This window comes from Aspergillus oryzae, chromosome 4 (assembly GCF_000184455.2).
Source record: "Aspergillus oryzae RIB40 DNA, chromosome 4".
Lineage (NCBI taxonomy): Eukaryota > Fungi > Ascomycota > Eurotiomycetes > Eurotiales > Aspergillaceae > Aspergillus > Aspergillus oryzae.
Genome location: NC_036438.1, coordinates 3,235,079 through 3,249,554, shown reverse-complemented (window position 1 = coordinate 3,249,554; position 14,476 = coordinate 3,235,079). Strand labels below are relative to the sequence as shown.

At 48.7% G+C, this 14,476-nt stretch overlaps 6 protein-coding genes across 6 annotated transcripts; 2 read left to right on the top strand and 4 right to left on the bottom strand.

The window, feature by feature from the left end:
- Positions 1-119: 119 nt before the first annotated feature.
- On the top strand, positions 120-1,370 carry AO090102000469 (ankyrin repeat domain-containing protein; the record flags this gene model as incomplete). Its single annotated transcript, XM_001822587.1, has 1 exon — positions 120-1,370. The coding sequence occupies one exon, from the start codon at positions 120-122 to the stop codon at positions 1,368-1,370; it is 1,251 nt and encodes a 416-aa protein (XP_001822639.1).
- Positions 1,371-1,769: 399 nt separating this feature from the next.
- Positions 1,770-3,608, bottom strand: AO090102000470 (NAD(P)(+) transhydrogenase (Re/Si-specific) subunit beta; the record flags this gene model as incomplete). The annotated part of the gene is made up of 10 exons (XM_001822588.3): positions 1,770-1,801; positions 1,849-1,923; positions 1,980-2,168; positions 2,217-2,385; positions 2,434-2,580; positions 2,632-2,765; positions 2,813-3,067; positions 3,117-3,287; positions 3,343-3,504; positions 3,557-3,608. The coding sequence occupies 10 exons, from the start codon at positions 3,606-3,608 to the stop codon at positions 1,770-1,772; spliced, it is 1,386 nt and encodes a 461-aa protein (XP_001822640.3).
- Positions 3,609-3,697: 89 nt separating this feature from the next.
- AO090102000471 (uncharacterized protein) lies at positions 3,698-4,330 on the bottom strand (the record flags this gene model as incomplete). Its single annotated transcript, XM_023236801.1, has 2 exons — positions 3,698-3,900; positions 3,955-4,330. The coding sequence occupies 2 exons, from the start codon at positions 4,328-4,330 to the stop codon at positions 3,698-3,700; spliced, it is 579 nt and encodes a 192-aa protein (XP_023091836.1).
- A 931-nt stretch (positions 4,331-5,261) lies between these two features.
- On the bottom strand, positions 5,262-5,982 carry AO090102000473 (uncharacterized protein; the record flags this gene model as incomplete). The annotated part of the gene is made up of 2 exons (XM_023236800.1): positions 5,262-5,818; positions 5,886-5,982. The coding sequence occupies 2 exons, from the start codon at positions 5,980-5,982 to the stop codon at positions 5,262-5,264; spliced, it is 654 nt and encodes a 217-aa protein (XP_023091837.1).
- A 2,456-nt stretch (positions 5,983-8,438) lies between these two features.
- AO090102000476 (putative amino acid permease) lies at positions 8,439-10,699 on the top strand (the record flags this gene model as incomplete). The annotated part of the gene is made up of 10 exons (XM_001822591.1): positions 8,439-8,549; positions 8,653-8,673; positions 8,726-8,774; positions 8,828-8,903; positions 8,954-9,179; positions 9,250-9,370; positions 9,432-9,775; positions 9,835-9,957; positions 10,018-10,420; positions 10,512-10,699. 10 exons carry the CDS (start codon positions 8,439-8,441, stop codon positions 10,697-10,699), a joined length of 1,662 nt encoding a protein of 553 aa, XP_001822643.1.
- A 649-nt stretch (positions 10,700-11,348) lies between these two features.
- AO090102000477 (Zn(II)2Cys6 transcription factor) lies at positions 11,349-13,230 on the bottom strand (the record flags this gene model as incomplete). Its single annotated transcript, XM_001822592.3, has 3 exons — positions 11,349-11,462; positions 11,520-12,323; positions 12,421-13,230. The coding sequence occupies 3 exons, from the start codon at positions 13,228-13,230 to the stop codon at positions 11,349-11,351; spliced, it is 1,728 nt and encodes a 575-aa protein (XP_001822644.1).
- Between the last annotated feature and the right edge of the window lie 1,246 nt (positions 13,231-14,476).

The following is a 14,476-nucleotide window of genomic DNA, read 5'->3' as shown; positions in this document are numbered from 1 at the left end:
CCGTCAGGTGATCAGGCACGGTATTTCTGCCAATATAATTTTGAAGAGTAAACACAGACCGTTTTATATCCCTATCTCAATTCTCGGGATTCATCTGGAAAGACCACCTGAATGATAGGATGAGTCTGCTCGATTTACCTACAGAATTACTTTTGTTAATCATTCGAAACCTTGTAAACGACAAGGACATTAGCGCATTCGTCCAAACCAATTCCTTTTTGTATGACTCACTGTCAGACCATCTCTATCAAAACAATGCCCTGCGACATAACGGCAGTGCGTTACTGTGGGCAGCGGAGCACGGCGTACCTCAAGCAGCCCTCCGCTCACTTAGAAATGGAGGACATATCGAACGCTGCACCCTATCCTGCCACACCCCGCTATCGTTAGCAACAGGAAACGGCAACGAAGAGTTAGTCCGCATACTTCTTGCGCATGGGGCCGACATCAACCACCTGTACCCTTCTCCGGGCTCCATTATCAAAAATGAGACAGCTCTGATGAAAGCAGCATCTGCTGGACATGATGTGATAGTTCAGCTGTTGCTTGATCACGGTGCCCCTATCGACTGGAGCCCGAAATACGAGAAGACTCCCATCTGCCTAGCCGCTGAGGCCGGGCGACTCAGTACAGTCAGGTTGCTTCTCACGCGTGGAGCAAATCCCAGGCTCCCCAAGTCCAACCTAGCAGATACCCCACTTGCAGTTGCCGTAAGTCATGGGTATCCAGAGATTGTCGAGCTCCTTATCCAACATGGTGCGAATGTCCGCCATCAAAATAGAAACGGGAACACACTTCTCTCAGATGCGGTGGAGAAACAGCATTGGGAAACCGCTAAAGTTCTTCTTAAACATGGCGCCAAGGTCGATAAGAAAGACTCCTGTGGTTTGAATGCGCTGACCAACGCGGCAAGGAGTAATAACATAGCAGGAGCTCGACTATTGATTGAACATGGAGCCCAAGTCAACGCCGATAGCTGGCTTGGAGAGACGCCTCTCTTTGCGGCTGCAAGACGAGGTTATGAAGATATGGCCAAGCTGCTAATTAACAATGGCGCCGACATCAACTCTCTGAGTAAGCTTGTATCTCACGAGCATCCTTCGGTATATGAGAAATTGGGCAAATTATCACGAAGGAAGGGTGTCGACTACAGTTACACGCTATCCATTCCGGTGACACCGCTGTTAGTGGCTGCTGCAAATGGTAATGGAGCAATGTGTCGGCTTCTAATAGATAATGGCGCGGAGGTTAATTATGAGACCTTGACGGCGATGACACTTGAATGCCTTGCAGAGGCCTACGGCTACCATGAGATAAAGAGTCTTATCGAGAAAGCTACTTCTGGCCAGGAATCGGAGTCTACAGTGTAAGATGCTGTGACATACTTAGAGTTAGATCCTGTTGCATCGGTCTGGCGCGCCCTATGTATAGAATATGGGTGTTCCAAGCATTTATCTAGGAATCTTGTTGGCTAGTAGTTGCGGAATTGTGTTCGAAGATACCTCAAAACAACACCGGCGCAGCATCCAAACGGCGCTTAAATATTCCCTGTTTCTAGACCTGTAGCTTTACTTCTAAACATATTGTGAACATATCGAGAGCTCGAAACTTGGTAACATTTATGACAGCATTTACTGGTGGATTCGTTCATACTAAAGGTCGGGTTATGGAAGAACAGCAGCATGAACACATTCATAAAATGTGGATACAGTCTAACAAATAAACACATATATCATAAGAGTATGAAGCACAGATACATTGACCGCACTCTATTTACGAGCTTCAAGGTTGGCTTTGATAGCTAAGTTGCGTTAGAAATATCATTTCAGTGAGATCCGCGATACTTACCGTCACATGAGCTCTTCGCATCCCCGAAAAGCATCCTTGTGCCAGGCATGTAGAACATCGGGTTGGGCACATCAGCTGCAGGCGCCAATCAGTTTAATAACATTACTGCATCGCACAGATGTAACACTCACCATATCCACTAGACATGCCTCGCTTCATCACAATCACTTCCTTGCTCTTCCACGCGTGCAACACAGGCATACCCGAGATTGGGGAGTCGGGCTCCAATGCAATGGGATTGACTGTATCATTTGCACCAATGACAAGAGTGACGTCCGTTTTGGCAAAATCGTCATTGATTTCGTCCATTTCGAGCACAACTTCTCTGTTTCAGTCACGTGCACTAACCTAAGACAAGAGATACTTACTGTCGTAGGGCACCGAGGCCTCCGCGAGTAGTACATTACACTGTCCAGGCATTCGTCCAGCAACCGGGTGAATTGCAAAGCGGACATTGACCCCTTTCGCGCGTAACATACGTGTGATCTCAGAAATCGCGTACTGTGCTTTTGCCACCGCCATGCCATACCCAACGACCTACAGCCTGTCAGTTGCTATACGAGAGCTAAAGAGTAATATGCATACAATAATGACGTTCTCTGCGTTTGCAAGTGCGTCTACCGTGTCATCAATAGAGATTTGTGTAACTTGACCCTCGATTTTCTTTGCTTCTTGGGGAGCTGCAATCCCACCGAAAAGCACATTGGTGAGAGATCGATTCATAGCGACGCACTATGGCAAGTTAAATCAGCTGTGAAAGATAAAAGGTTCAAAAATACCTACCATAATGTATGACAGAATAGAACCGCTTACGCCGATCAAAGACCCTATGCTCGTCAGAAGCGGATTGTTGAGCATAAAACCCTCCGCTACCAGGGCAAAGCCAGAGTACGCATTTAGGACGGTGATGACAACAGCTATGAAAGGTTAACAAGTTTCCATCCGAGGGAATGAGAAGACATACGCATATCTGCCCCGCCAATGGCAGCGGTTGTCGTGTAACCCTTCAGAAAGCTGAGTGCGGTGTTTGCACCGAGACACGTAGCCGCAATGACAGGGGAGCCTGGGGCCATGGAAATAAATGCACTCATCGTGGCCAAATTGGTGCCTAGCAGTGTGGAGTTTATCACATGTCGCCCAGGAAGAATAGTAGGCCTTGATGACATGCGGCCTGCTAGCTTCAGGAACGCTACAATGGACCCGGTAAATGTGACGCCGCCTGCTATTATCAGGATCTGGTAAGTCATGCATCATTCAAGGGGACGTACCTATCAGAACGCCAAGGTATGCTGTGACCATGTGCAGCGTTGAAATGTCTGCAACATCAGTAAGCACACTTCCGATACTTGTGAGCACCGCTGCCAATCCAACGACGGAATGCAATGCCGCAACTGTTTGGGGAAGTCCGGTAGGTGTAATACGGCGACCTATCAATGCTCCTAGATAGGTGTGAGATGATTCCCCTTTTAACAACCAATGATAGATAACACTTACCGACTACAGATCCGACACCGGCGACAGCGCCGAACTGAGCTAACACTTCAGATGAAAATCCTACAGCTGCGAGAGATGCGAGTATTCCGGACGCTACACCCAGAATTCCAAGTATGTTCCCTCGTCTGGCAGTTTGCTGCGATGCTAGGCCAGAGATTGACCCTATATGTTGTTCAGAAGTTGGACGGTAAGTACGTTGCATCAATCCACTCACCAATGCAGAGGACACTACTAATCAGATATCCGGCTTGTACCAACCCGGCCATGCCCGTACTAGCCGCAGCAACAAATCCCCCGCCAAATAGAAGAGCTGGTATTGCATACAGCCACGGGTATTCAGGTGGATCAGTGGGACCTATAAATTATAAGCAGCTAGCATTTTGCTCTGGAAGCAGAAGCACCAACGCTTAAACATGTCTAGCATGCGCTTTGTCACCACAAATCCTCCAGATACATTGACAAATGCTAAAAGCACCGAGACGGCTCCAAGGAACTCTGGGATTGTGCTAGGCAGATAACCTCCGCCCATGATGAAGAAGCCACCAATACCAACCATACCTAATGCCGGCTCATTAGTATCGATACAAATGACTATGAAGAAGCTCGACTCACCCGAAATTGCGTTTGTGACACTCATGAGCGGAGAATGAAGGGCAGGCGCGACTCCCCACACGGCACGGTAGCCAACAAGGCCAGCAAGCCCGAAAGTCAGCATGTTGCCCATAAAGATAGGGCCAGTTGCTTTTCCTAATGCCAGAGTAGTTCCCATGCCAGCGGTGACAGTCGCCACATCACGTGTTGCCTTTTGCCAAGGCGTCAGTGCCAGTTCCGTTTGTTCCTTTGCTGGAGCTGCTGCTTCTACTTTCGGCGTGGGTGGCGGAGCTGGTCGTGGTGCCGGAGGGAGTATTTCTCCATTGAGTGTGACGATTGAGCCGCGGACAACCTCGTCGGATAAATCAACACCGAACGACTTTTCCTGGGGTGCCATGGATAGAAGGTACTTTGTGATGTTGTTGGAATAGAGAGTAGATGACTGAGTAGGTAGTCGCGATGGTAGATCAGTATATCCTTAGCAAGTTAGCATCAGATATGAATTTATACTGCTCAAAGTCCGAACCAACCAATTACAGTGACATCGTGATACTTGGTCAATTGTCCGGGGACAGTTGCTTCACAGTTGCCACCAGCCTCTGCTGCAAGGTCGACAATGACAGAGCCAGGTTTCATAGCGGCGACCATCTTAATCAATGTGAGTACATACTCCTTCGGCCGTTAATAATACCGAAGTACGTACCTCTTTGGTAATAAGCTTCGGCGCGGGCTTTCCGGGAATCAAAGCAGTGGTCACGATGATGTCTACTTCACGACATTGTTCCATGAAGAGCTTCATCTCGGCTTCGATAAACTCCTTGGACATTTCTTTGGCATATCCGCCCTGGCCAGCGCCGTCTTCTTGTATGTCTACTTCAATGAATTCCGCACCTAAGGATTGGACTTGTTCACGGACGGCTGGGCGAGTATCAAATCCACGAACGATCGCGCCTAGACGACGAGCCTAGAGTTGCAATGTTGGCACAGGGGTTGTTTCAAGAATAACAATGAACCTACCGAGGCAATGGCACTCAAACCAGCCACGCCAGCTCCAATGACTAGGACTTTACTAGGGGGGATCTGGATCCATTTCCATTAGTACTAAAACTATAAGTTGGTCAAGTATAATAACCTTTCTGCATAAAATTACCGTTAGCGAGGCTACCCCAACAGGACCAGCAGGATACCTACCCAGCAGCAGTTACTTGGCCCGTCAAGAAGCGACCGAATTGATTTGACGCCTCGAGAATAGCTTTATACCCAGCAATGTTGGCCATGGAACTATGAGTTACCCCACACGGTCAGCGAGTGGTCATTATCGAAACCTCTTACGCTACGCACCTAAGGGCATCGAAAGTCTGAGCACGGGAAATCCTAGGAACCATGTCCATTGCAAATGCGGTCACACGGCGGGATGCAAGTTGATCCACCAGCTGTTTGTTCTGAGCAGGATACAGAAACGAGATGATTGTGCTGCCTTGTTGAAGAGCTTCAATTTCATCGCCCGGTTGAGGACCGCGGACTTTCAAGATGATATTACTCTGTGACCATACTGTCGCTCGATCGACCAGAGTGGCCCCGGCTTGTTCGTAGGCCTGATCCAGGAGCTCGGCTGCCTCTCCAGCGCCGCGTTCAATCAACACACGTGAGAAGCCCTTTCTGAGTAGCAAGGCAACGTTTTGAGGGGTAATGGCGACGCGACGCTCATTTGGATACGTTTCCCGCGGTACACCGACTGTCAGAGAGGAGTATGGAACGACCGGAACCGGCGACGGAGAGGAAGAGGAGCTCGCACTTCTCCTGGCGACCTGTGGCCATCGCGAGACGGAGGGTCTTTCGTAGGCGTTACGCTGGTATGGCACATAAGGGGTCCGGCTTTGTATAACTATCAAACAGAGAAGTGTGTTAGCAAACACTGCTACGGGGCATTGCTTCGCAAAGATGTCACTCACCGGAGTGTTGAAAGGCGAAAAGCGATTTCCCTGGGCGGGCGATGGAAGCCGCTCGACACGGTCCCAAGGCCGACCTCAGGGTCAAGGAAACACTCATGCTTGGTAAAGGCGAAACAGAGTGTATAGTGGGTTATGGAAGTAAAGGCGGAAAGACCTCATTCCAGTTGAGGCCAGCTTCGTACCACCCCAGGGTCGGCAGCTAATCTTGGGTAGAGCATCAGACCCTTGATATGAAGCCACGAGAGGGAAATCAGGTCAAGCAATTCGAAGAAGGAAGAAGACAAAGGAGGTGCATACACCCCCTCCCGTCTATAAGAGGGGCCGAGTAAGTGAGTACGTGATGAATGAAAGGATTAATTACTAGTTCGGCAAGGCATCGACCGAGTTGTCCATAAACGAACGCGCTTTCCCCCCTTTCAGCAGCCGGGCCGGTGATCACGTTTTCCAGCATTCCTCCGAGTCACCGTGAGCATTGGCATGCTTCTCTATAGGTTCGATAGAAGGAAACGGTGGTATTGGCTCATGCAACTAAAATAGATTGGGTGGACATTGAGGGGAACCCAACGCGGGGAAAGCAAGTCGATCCGCGCGCCGTAACGTGGAGAAAGATGCTGTTCTTCTTGGCAGCGTTTCAATATTTCTCCACCAGGGAGATCAATTACTTGCTGCTACTTAAGTCACCTGTCATGCTATCTGTCCGCCCGGTTGGTCACGCACAAGTCTCGTGATGATTTCCTTGTTATCTCGCAGGAATTGAAGTCATACAACATCTCTTCCTGCTTTTAAAATAACATAAAACAAAATGAAAACAAATGGCGCCGTGAAACCTGCGGCTTTACCTTTCATTCTGATTCTGCAACCCACCTCAACTAGATTGACCTCATTGTTTTAGTAGATATCTTCATCTTTTCTAACTCTCCTGATGAGTATTTTGTCTCATCTTATTCTATCTTATCCTATTCGGCTTTTTTGCTTTTACTGTTTTTTTTTTTTTTTTTATTTTTTTAATATTTTTTTTCCTCCATAGTTCTCTGTTATCCAAGATACGACAATATCCATCATACAACTCAGGTATCTATTTAAATTTAGAGCCCCTGTCATGCATATCATTAAGCTTCTAGAATTAACACAAGAAACTTTGCAATGTGCGATGAAGATGTTGATGTGGTATCCTGGGCGGTTTCAAGGGTTGTACGGCGCCTCCCGCGTGAAGTTCTGCATGAAAAATATATAATCTCCGGGTCAACAAAAACTGTCAGTCCACTTGGTAATCGACAAGGGTTCTTGTCCTCTTTGAATCAAGATCTGACAACCGTTTGGTTCCATCGGTCTCACCACCCGGTATATGTTGTGCGATAGATTTTATAAAAAGCTATTGCTAAGAGTTTTTCCCTGATAGGGGTCTGAGACATGGCAGCAATTTACAATATGGAACCAATGGAGTATAGCTCAAATGCCGCGAGACACGAGAGAGAGGCTTGAACTGGCATCAACTAAACAATCACCTCACGGTCGCGCTTGGTGAATGTATATATATATCTCTCCAGTGATGATTGGAGACTACTATGCCATGTTTTTAGGATGAGAGTCACGTGCGACAACGTGACACACCTGTTTGTTCAAGGCTGCGGTTGATCTCAATACATACCTATACGACTATAAGAAAACTGCTCTCATCTTTGTTTGTCTCAACAAACAACCTAAAGAGTAACAGTGACCAGACCACAGAAACGGCTTTTTGGCGGCATCGCACGGATTTTCTTACGACAGTGGCTCGACTCCACCAGTGGTGGGGCAGAGATGATGCGATGAAGGCCGACATCCGGTTTGACTGTCGCCTGCACATTGATCAGACTACATAGATATATGCTGACACTTAAAAAGTAGGACCTAGTTTGTACATTCCACCATTTCAGACACCGGTGAAAAAAGAACAACATCAGGCCATTAGCTTCTCATTCGAGCCCTACATGAATGGGCCGGTCATGGCGCGGTAACCTCTCTTAAGGTTCTTTGAAGTAAGGTACAGTTCGAGACCCACTGGCCTCGAGTCCATCCACACAACTACTCTGATTGGCATTTTCATGCCTTGGCTTCCTGAGAGTGGGAAAAAAAGGAAATTGAGCTCCAGCTTGTTTGACCCTCAGGCTTCCTAAATATCAAGTCTTGCGGAGCAGTCATCTCCGATCGGCCTCAGAGATCTCAACTTCGGTTAAAGATCACCAAGCGCTGCTGCTGCACTCGCAAGAATCCCTGTCATTTTAGAGGGACTTGGGCCGAAGACAACCGGGAATTGTCGCCATCTTTCTAGTTCGCCTTAGCGCTTTTTTTTTTTTTTTTTTTTTTAACCTTCTCGTGTCTTTTCCGCTCCCACGGTGGGGTCAACAGGTTCCTGACATTTTTTTCTGTAAAACTCAATCATTGGCAGGTCACAATAAACCTTTTTTTTTTTCTCTTCTTCTTTTTTCCTCCTCTTATTCATTTGTGTCGCGGATTCTGCGCGCTTTCTGAAATAAGATAGTCAGCAGTTACTGGCCCTGCGATACTGCTGCCATGGCGCCCGCTCAGCAGCAAGCCGATCTCCTTGTTGACCAGGATGCGCATCCAATCGTCAACGAGGAAGTCCGAAGCCAAACAGAGTCGCAGGATGATGCAGCCCTTCTGGTGCGTGTTGAAGATTCTTTTAAATCTCCTATGTTTGCATTTCCCAGTGCATAGAAGATCACTATCATGATATCGCTCTGGCAATTACTAACTGTATCACCAGAGGACAATGGGCTACAAGCCAGTAAGTCTGGAGAAATTCCATATAAGCTGTAAGCATGACCTCATAATTGTAGGTCCTTCATAGAACATATACATTATTCGAGAACTTTGCGACCACGTTCGGTAAGTCAAGAAAACCCTATACAAAATATTCCGATGGCTAATGAACTTATCAGCTGCTCTTTACTTCGTCGGTGGTGTGCGTGTTACTTTCAGTACCGGTATTGCGGCTGGTGGTAACTTGGCCTACTGGTAAGGCTGATGGTATTTCTGTATGGTACCGGTCACTCACCCAAATTAAGGACGAGTTATCTAGTTACTATGGTCTTCACATATATCACGGCTGCGGTCATTGCGGAGGTATGCTCTGCCTCTCCATCTGCAGGTTCGATTTATCTGTGGGCTGCTGAAGCCGGTGGTCCTCGATTTGGCCGCCTCCTTGGCTTTATCGTCGCATGGTGGAGTACTACCGCATGGACGACATTCTGTGCCAGCAACACCCAAGCGGCTGTGAACTACATGCTCTCGGTGAGTTTTGATAATTAATATTCGTCCACTCCAGCTGAACCCAGAATAAGCGTGCTAACTAGTCTTCCAGGAGCTGACGGTCTTCAACGTCGACTTCCCCACGGACACATCGAGCGTCAAGTTCCGTGCGGTGCAATGGATCTGCACAGAGATCCTGCTAGCACTGGCTGCCATCTTGAACTTCATGCCGCGTATGCTCAGACCCCTAATGCAAATTTCCCTCTTGATATAGATATCACTCACACCCAGTAGCCAAATACTTTCGCTATGTGTTCTGGTTCTCATCTATGGTCGTGCTGCTCGATTTCATTCTGAACATCATCTGGCTTCCCATCGGAGCACACAACACCTGGGGTTTCCGAACCGCTGAAGAAGCTTTCATGTCGACCTACAACGGCACCGGCGCCCCGCCAGGCTGGAACTGGTGTTTGTCCTATCTCGCGACAGCAGGTATCCTGATCGGATTCGACGCATCCGGCCACGTCGCTGAGGAGACCAAAAACGCCTCCATAACTGCCGCGCGAGGCATCTTCTGGAGCACAGTAGTGAGCGGAATTGGAGGACTGGCCACCATCATCCTATTCCTCTTCTGCGCGGTAAGTCCAGCGACTCAGCCAAACACATTGAAATCCCACTTAGCTAAGACACCCCACAGCCCGACCCAGACACCCTCTTCTCGTTCGGCTCCCCGCAACCATTCGTCCCCCTCTACGCCGTTGTCCTCGGCAGAGGTGGCCACATCTTCATGAACGTCATTTGCATTGTCGCCCTGTGGCTCGTAAGTCTAACCCTCTCCTACTCCATCCATCACAGCCCAACTAACCAAACCCAAAACAAGAACACCGCAATCGCAATCGTAGCCGCCTCGCGTCTCGTCTTCGCCGTAGCCCGCGACGGCGTGCTCCCCTTCTCATCATGGGTCTCTAAAGTCCACAACGGCCAGCCCCGCAACGCCGTGATCGTCGTCTGGGCCGTAGCAGCCCTGGTCACCTGCACGCTCCTCCCCTCCGATGTGGCATTCACATCTCTCGTCTCCGCAGCCGGTGTCCCCAGCGCAGCAGCCTACGGCCTCATCTGTCTCGCCCGTCTCATCTGCACCCCGAAGCGCTTTCCCAAGCCCCAATGGAGCCTCGGGAAGTGGAGCAAGCCGTTCCAGTTCATCGGCGTGTTCTGGAACGGGTGGGTTGTTGCCGTTCTCTTTTCGCCGTATGCGTTTCCCGTTACCGGGGCGAATTTGAATTGTATGTTCCTTTCGTTTTCGTTTTGGTCTCTGTTGTATTGTTTGAGTTGTGGGGGTGGTTGTGAATGGTTTGACTAACTTTTTGTCTGTAGATGCTCCCATTATAATGGCTGGTGTTACTATTTTTGCGCTTATTTCGTACTTTGCTATGCCGGAGGAGGCGTGGTTGCCTCGGAACCGCATCTCGCATTTCATCGATAGCAAAGGCGCCCAGGCGACTGTGGAGGAGGTGGAGCGGCCTTCCGGTGAAGATCAGGGAACCAGTACTCCCCGGCTATGATCTGAGTTATTCTGTAAAGGGACAGGAGTGTCCGGTACCTAGTACTCGGTGGGTGGTATTAATAAATTCAAAAAGGGGCCAGGGATAGACTTGGGTGGATGTTTAGAGTGTATATTATAGCGTTGATGTCTTTGTTATAGATCATGGCATTCCGCATAATCATGCTAGTATCGTGGTTTGCACACTAGTTCTTTTTTATTTTCATGAGATATGCCAATATTTGGTCGATCAATCACTGTGTCATCTATGTCTATTTTTGTTCATGAAAACGCCTCAGTCTATACACCGTATGTTCCAGCTTTAATGTAATTTCATGTTGGAGGTTCCTGCAGATGGGCAGGGCTAGATATCCAGTAGCGAGTAGCCTCGCAGGATGATCCCAACATTATTAGTATTTCCACGAATCAGAATCATAGGGTCCGGCCCCGTTTGATGGCTGTCCGCGCCCTAACGCCACATTTATCAATTAATCAGAACGCAGATCCCCGACCGTCGCTAATGAAAACCAAAGATTGCGAAGATGGTACCCTCAATCATGAGAGGGAGGTTGTATGGGTAGTAGACGATACAATCGTCTTCTGTAGCTAGTGCTCAGACTGCCCCAGATGGGTCAAAGCCTGGGTAGTCGTATCGAGTGCTTTATGCGAGATCACGGAAGGAGAATCGAAGACCGAACGTCCTCCATCCTGTCTATCCACCCTTCAGGGAATGCGCGTTGCTTGAACCATGCCTTCTCCAGTTCTTCGAGGCCCTTTTCGACGTTCTGTGAAAAAAGGATTAGTATTCACGTCACAAGTATTGGAGAATCGTTGTGTCGTACCTTGAATCCAAACCGTTGTAGGTTAATCATGGTTTCCCGCACGAATTTCTGCTCGCGCTCATTACGAGTCTCGCGCCCTGCGGTAAACAGAGGCCATAGAACTGCTAGCTGGCCAACATCTTTGGCAAGTTTCTCAATGAGGTTTAAAATTCGCGATGCAAGCATGTCTAAAAGGGCTCTTTGGGGAACACGATCAGGGCGGTCCGCTGCTGCGACCTTGTGCAAGTAGAGAACGGTCGCCTTTTCGTACGACTCGATACAGCCCGCATATTCCAAGACCTCTGGGTAGGGATATTGCTTTAAGCTCTCGTCATCTAGTTCGCCAACTTCTTGGATGCACTTGGGAGCATTGAGCCGCCACTGGACTAGGCGTCCCATCAGATCCTGGTACAACAAGTCTTGCTGTTCAGGGGGCATCTGCCCCTCGCTTTTTGCCTTCCCGAAAGAACTGATGGCTGCTTGAATCTCCATCATCACTGACCAACACTGGCGAAGTTCCACCAGAAGGGGATTCTCAGCGGATGTATCGGTCGACAAACTTGGGATACCCAGGTTATATTCCCAGCCGCCACCATGCGTTCTCCAGTAGCTGCCCTCAACTACAGTCCCTTCGCTAGTAGCACAAGCGCCTGCGACATCAAGGTAAGAAAGAAGAGAAACGAGAAAGTGTCGAAGTGGGTGGTTCATTTCGGCTTGGCGTTGCGCCTCTTTGGCCGGGTCACTATTCGGGAGGAAGAGTAGACGATATATCTCACGAGCACCTTTCAGATGAATGTTCCAGTTATGGTTTTGGGAGTCCATCATCTAGCCAAGTCAGCTTTTGTTCAGAACGTCATAGGCCTGTGCACCTTGAAATAAGATTTGCAGGTGCCCGGGCGACAAAAATTAAGAAGCGACTTACTTCGAAAAGAGAGAGTAGTAAACAAGTGGCGAGGTCCGTTAACTGCAGGTTCTGGTCGGGCTGCGTATATCGGGTGCGGAAAGACTTGACCACCTCTCCATATTTGCCCATGGCCCGTTGAAAGTGTAGATTCCGTTGTTGACCTCTAGAAGTGTTTGCGAGATGTAATGCTCCCAGTGCCTGCATCGCGTTGGCCATAGTTGGCGATGACCGGGCCAATTCGGGGAAATATCGTCTGTATGGGTTGATGTTGATTGAGTTATCATAGATCAGTAGCAAGGTTGCCACACTGTCGATAAAATGAGTATAATAGCGACCGTCCACGCAATCTAATGAAGACGACATGAAGACGGCTGGCGAAATAGGCTCCTGGAATCGATATTTCATTGGTTTCGACTCGGCGATGGTGGTCGGCGATACTACTAGCGCATCGTAAGATTCATCCTCTTCGCCGGGTTCAATTTTGATCAATTTATTGCCATCGGTGGGATCCAGGACATGCGAGATAGGCTTCTTTGCCTCTCGTTTCTTTGGTGGTGAGGACGAAGATTCCGGCGCTTGAGGGGGGCCATAGACCTTGAAGGTCATCCGTCCTTGTGTGCCATCACATTCGAGACCCAAGCGAGTACAATTCTTGCACGACGGGGAAGCCTCGTCGCAGCGAACATGACGTCGACGACATGTCGAGCAGCCGGTAAACCCCCGGTGATGCCATCGGCGAACCCGCTTCCTTTTCTCAGGTGCGGGCGCGGATTGCGGGGTTGCTGAAGGAGGCTTTGCCTGTGCGCAGACTACCGTTTGGATCTCCATGAGGTGAGATGGGATTGGTATAGGAGAAACCTTGGGGTTGAGACATAAAGGCGAAGGAGAGAATTAGGTCCAGCCTGAGCGAGGGATAGCCAGACGATAAGGAATAAGAATTAACACCTCATTGAGGGGAAGAACATTGGGGGAGAGGCGAGGAAGTGGGACGTAGATATGTCGGAGGAAGAATGGGACGAAACGAGAGTGAGTCTGAGGATAGCAGGTGTGATGATGATGATAAGAATAGTTCGTAGTAGTCGAAGTCGTAGTTAAAAGAGGCAAAATGAAAAGTTAACTTTCGTCACAGACTCTTTTTCAAAATTACCTTTAAATTGCAATTTAATTAAATTGGGAACTCATTGGAACCTTCCAAAAACAGGCGAAGAGACTCAATCATTGGTTCTAGTGGGTCTTTCGCAGCGTTTGATTGGTTTGACCCCCGTTTGGATGTGCGGGCAACCGAAAATCCTGGAGGTGAGAATTTAGAAGAAAAAAAGAAGTCACATTTCTTCTTACTCCTCAACGCTTCAAATTTCCCACTCTTGGACTCTCTTGAGACTTGGGGTCCGAAATATGCAATTTATCCTCGTTCTTCCCTTCTCCTTCAACCTCAACACAACCCCCTCTTGTCTCAATTTCTCACATGCAGATGGATCATCCACACCATTCGAATTCTAAAACCCACCCCACGACTCGAAAGCGGAGTAAAATGAAATGCTACCAAAATGTCTGTGTGTCGGTGGTGTGGTCATACTGTGGTGTGTGGTGGATGCTCCCTCCGCCCAGAAAGTCTTTGGTCCAAAAATCTCCCACGACTGCTGATCGACCCTAGTGGTTGATCATATTGTTCCCTAGTACTGCTGCTCTTTATGATTCCCAATCCCGCGGTCACTGTAGTCGTTAGCTGCAGGCCACTGTCCCCAGTGTTAGTGTGCGAAATAACCTTTCATCTGCAGGTGGAAAAAAATACCTCATCGTGTCTGCCCAATGGAACGACCAGTTACTCTGGTTCTGTGACTTCATTTGGGACTGAATAGTCTGGGCCACTGTTTCTCGGTTCCCCACAGGATCCACTTGCCACGATTCCAACCGATAGTGCTGCTGGCCTATAATTTGGTGATCGTCCCAAAGCTAAGGATTTGGTTTCCCCTGACCAGTAGCGATCATGGTCATGAGGAGAGGCCGAGGGTGTGGTCTCAAAAGGATTCACGCCGAGAAGCGAACTAACGCTGGCTATAACTAGCGCCAAGTA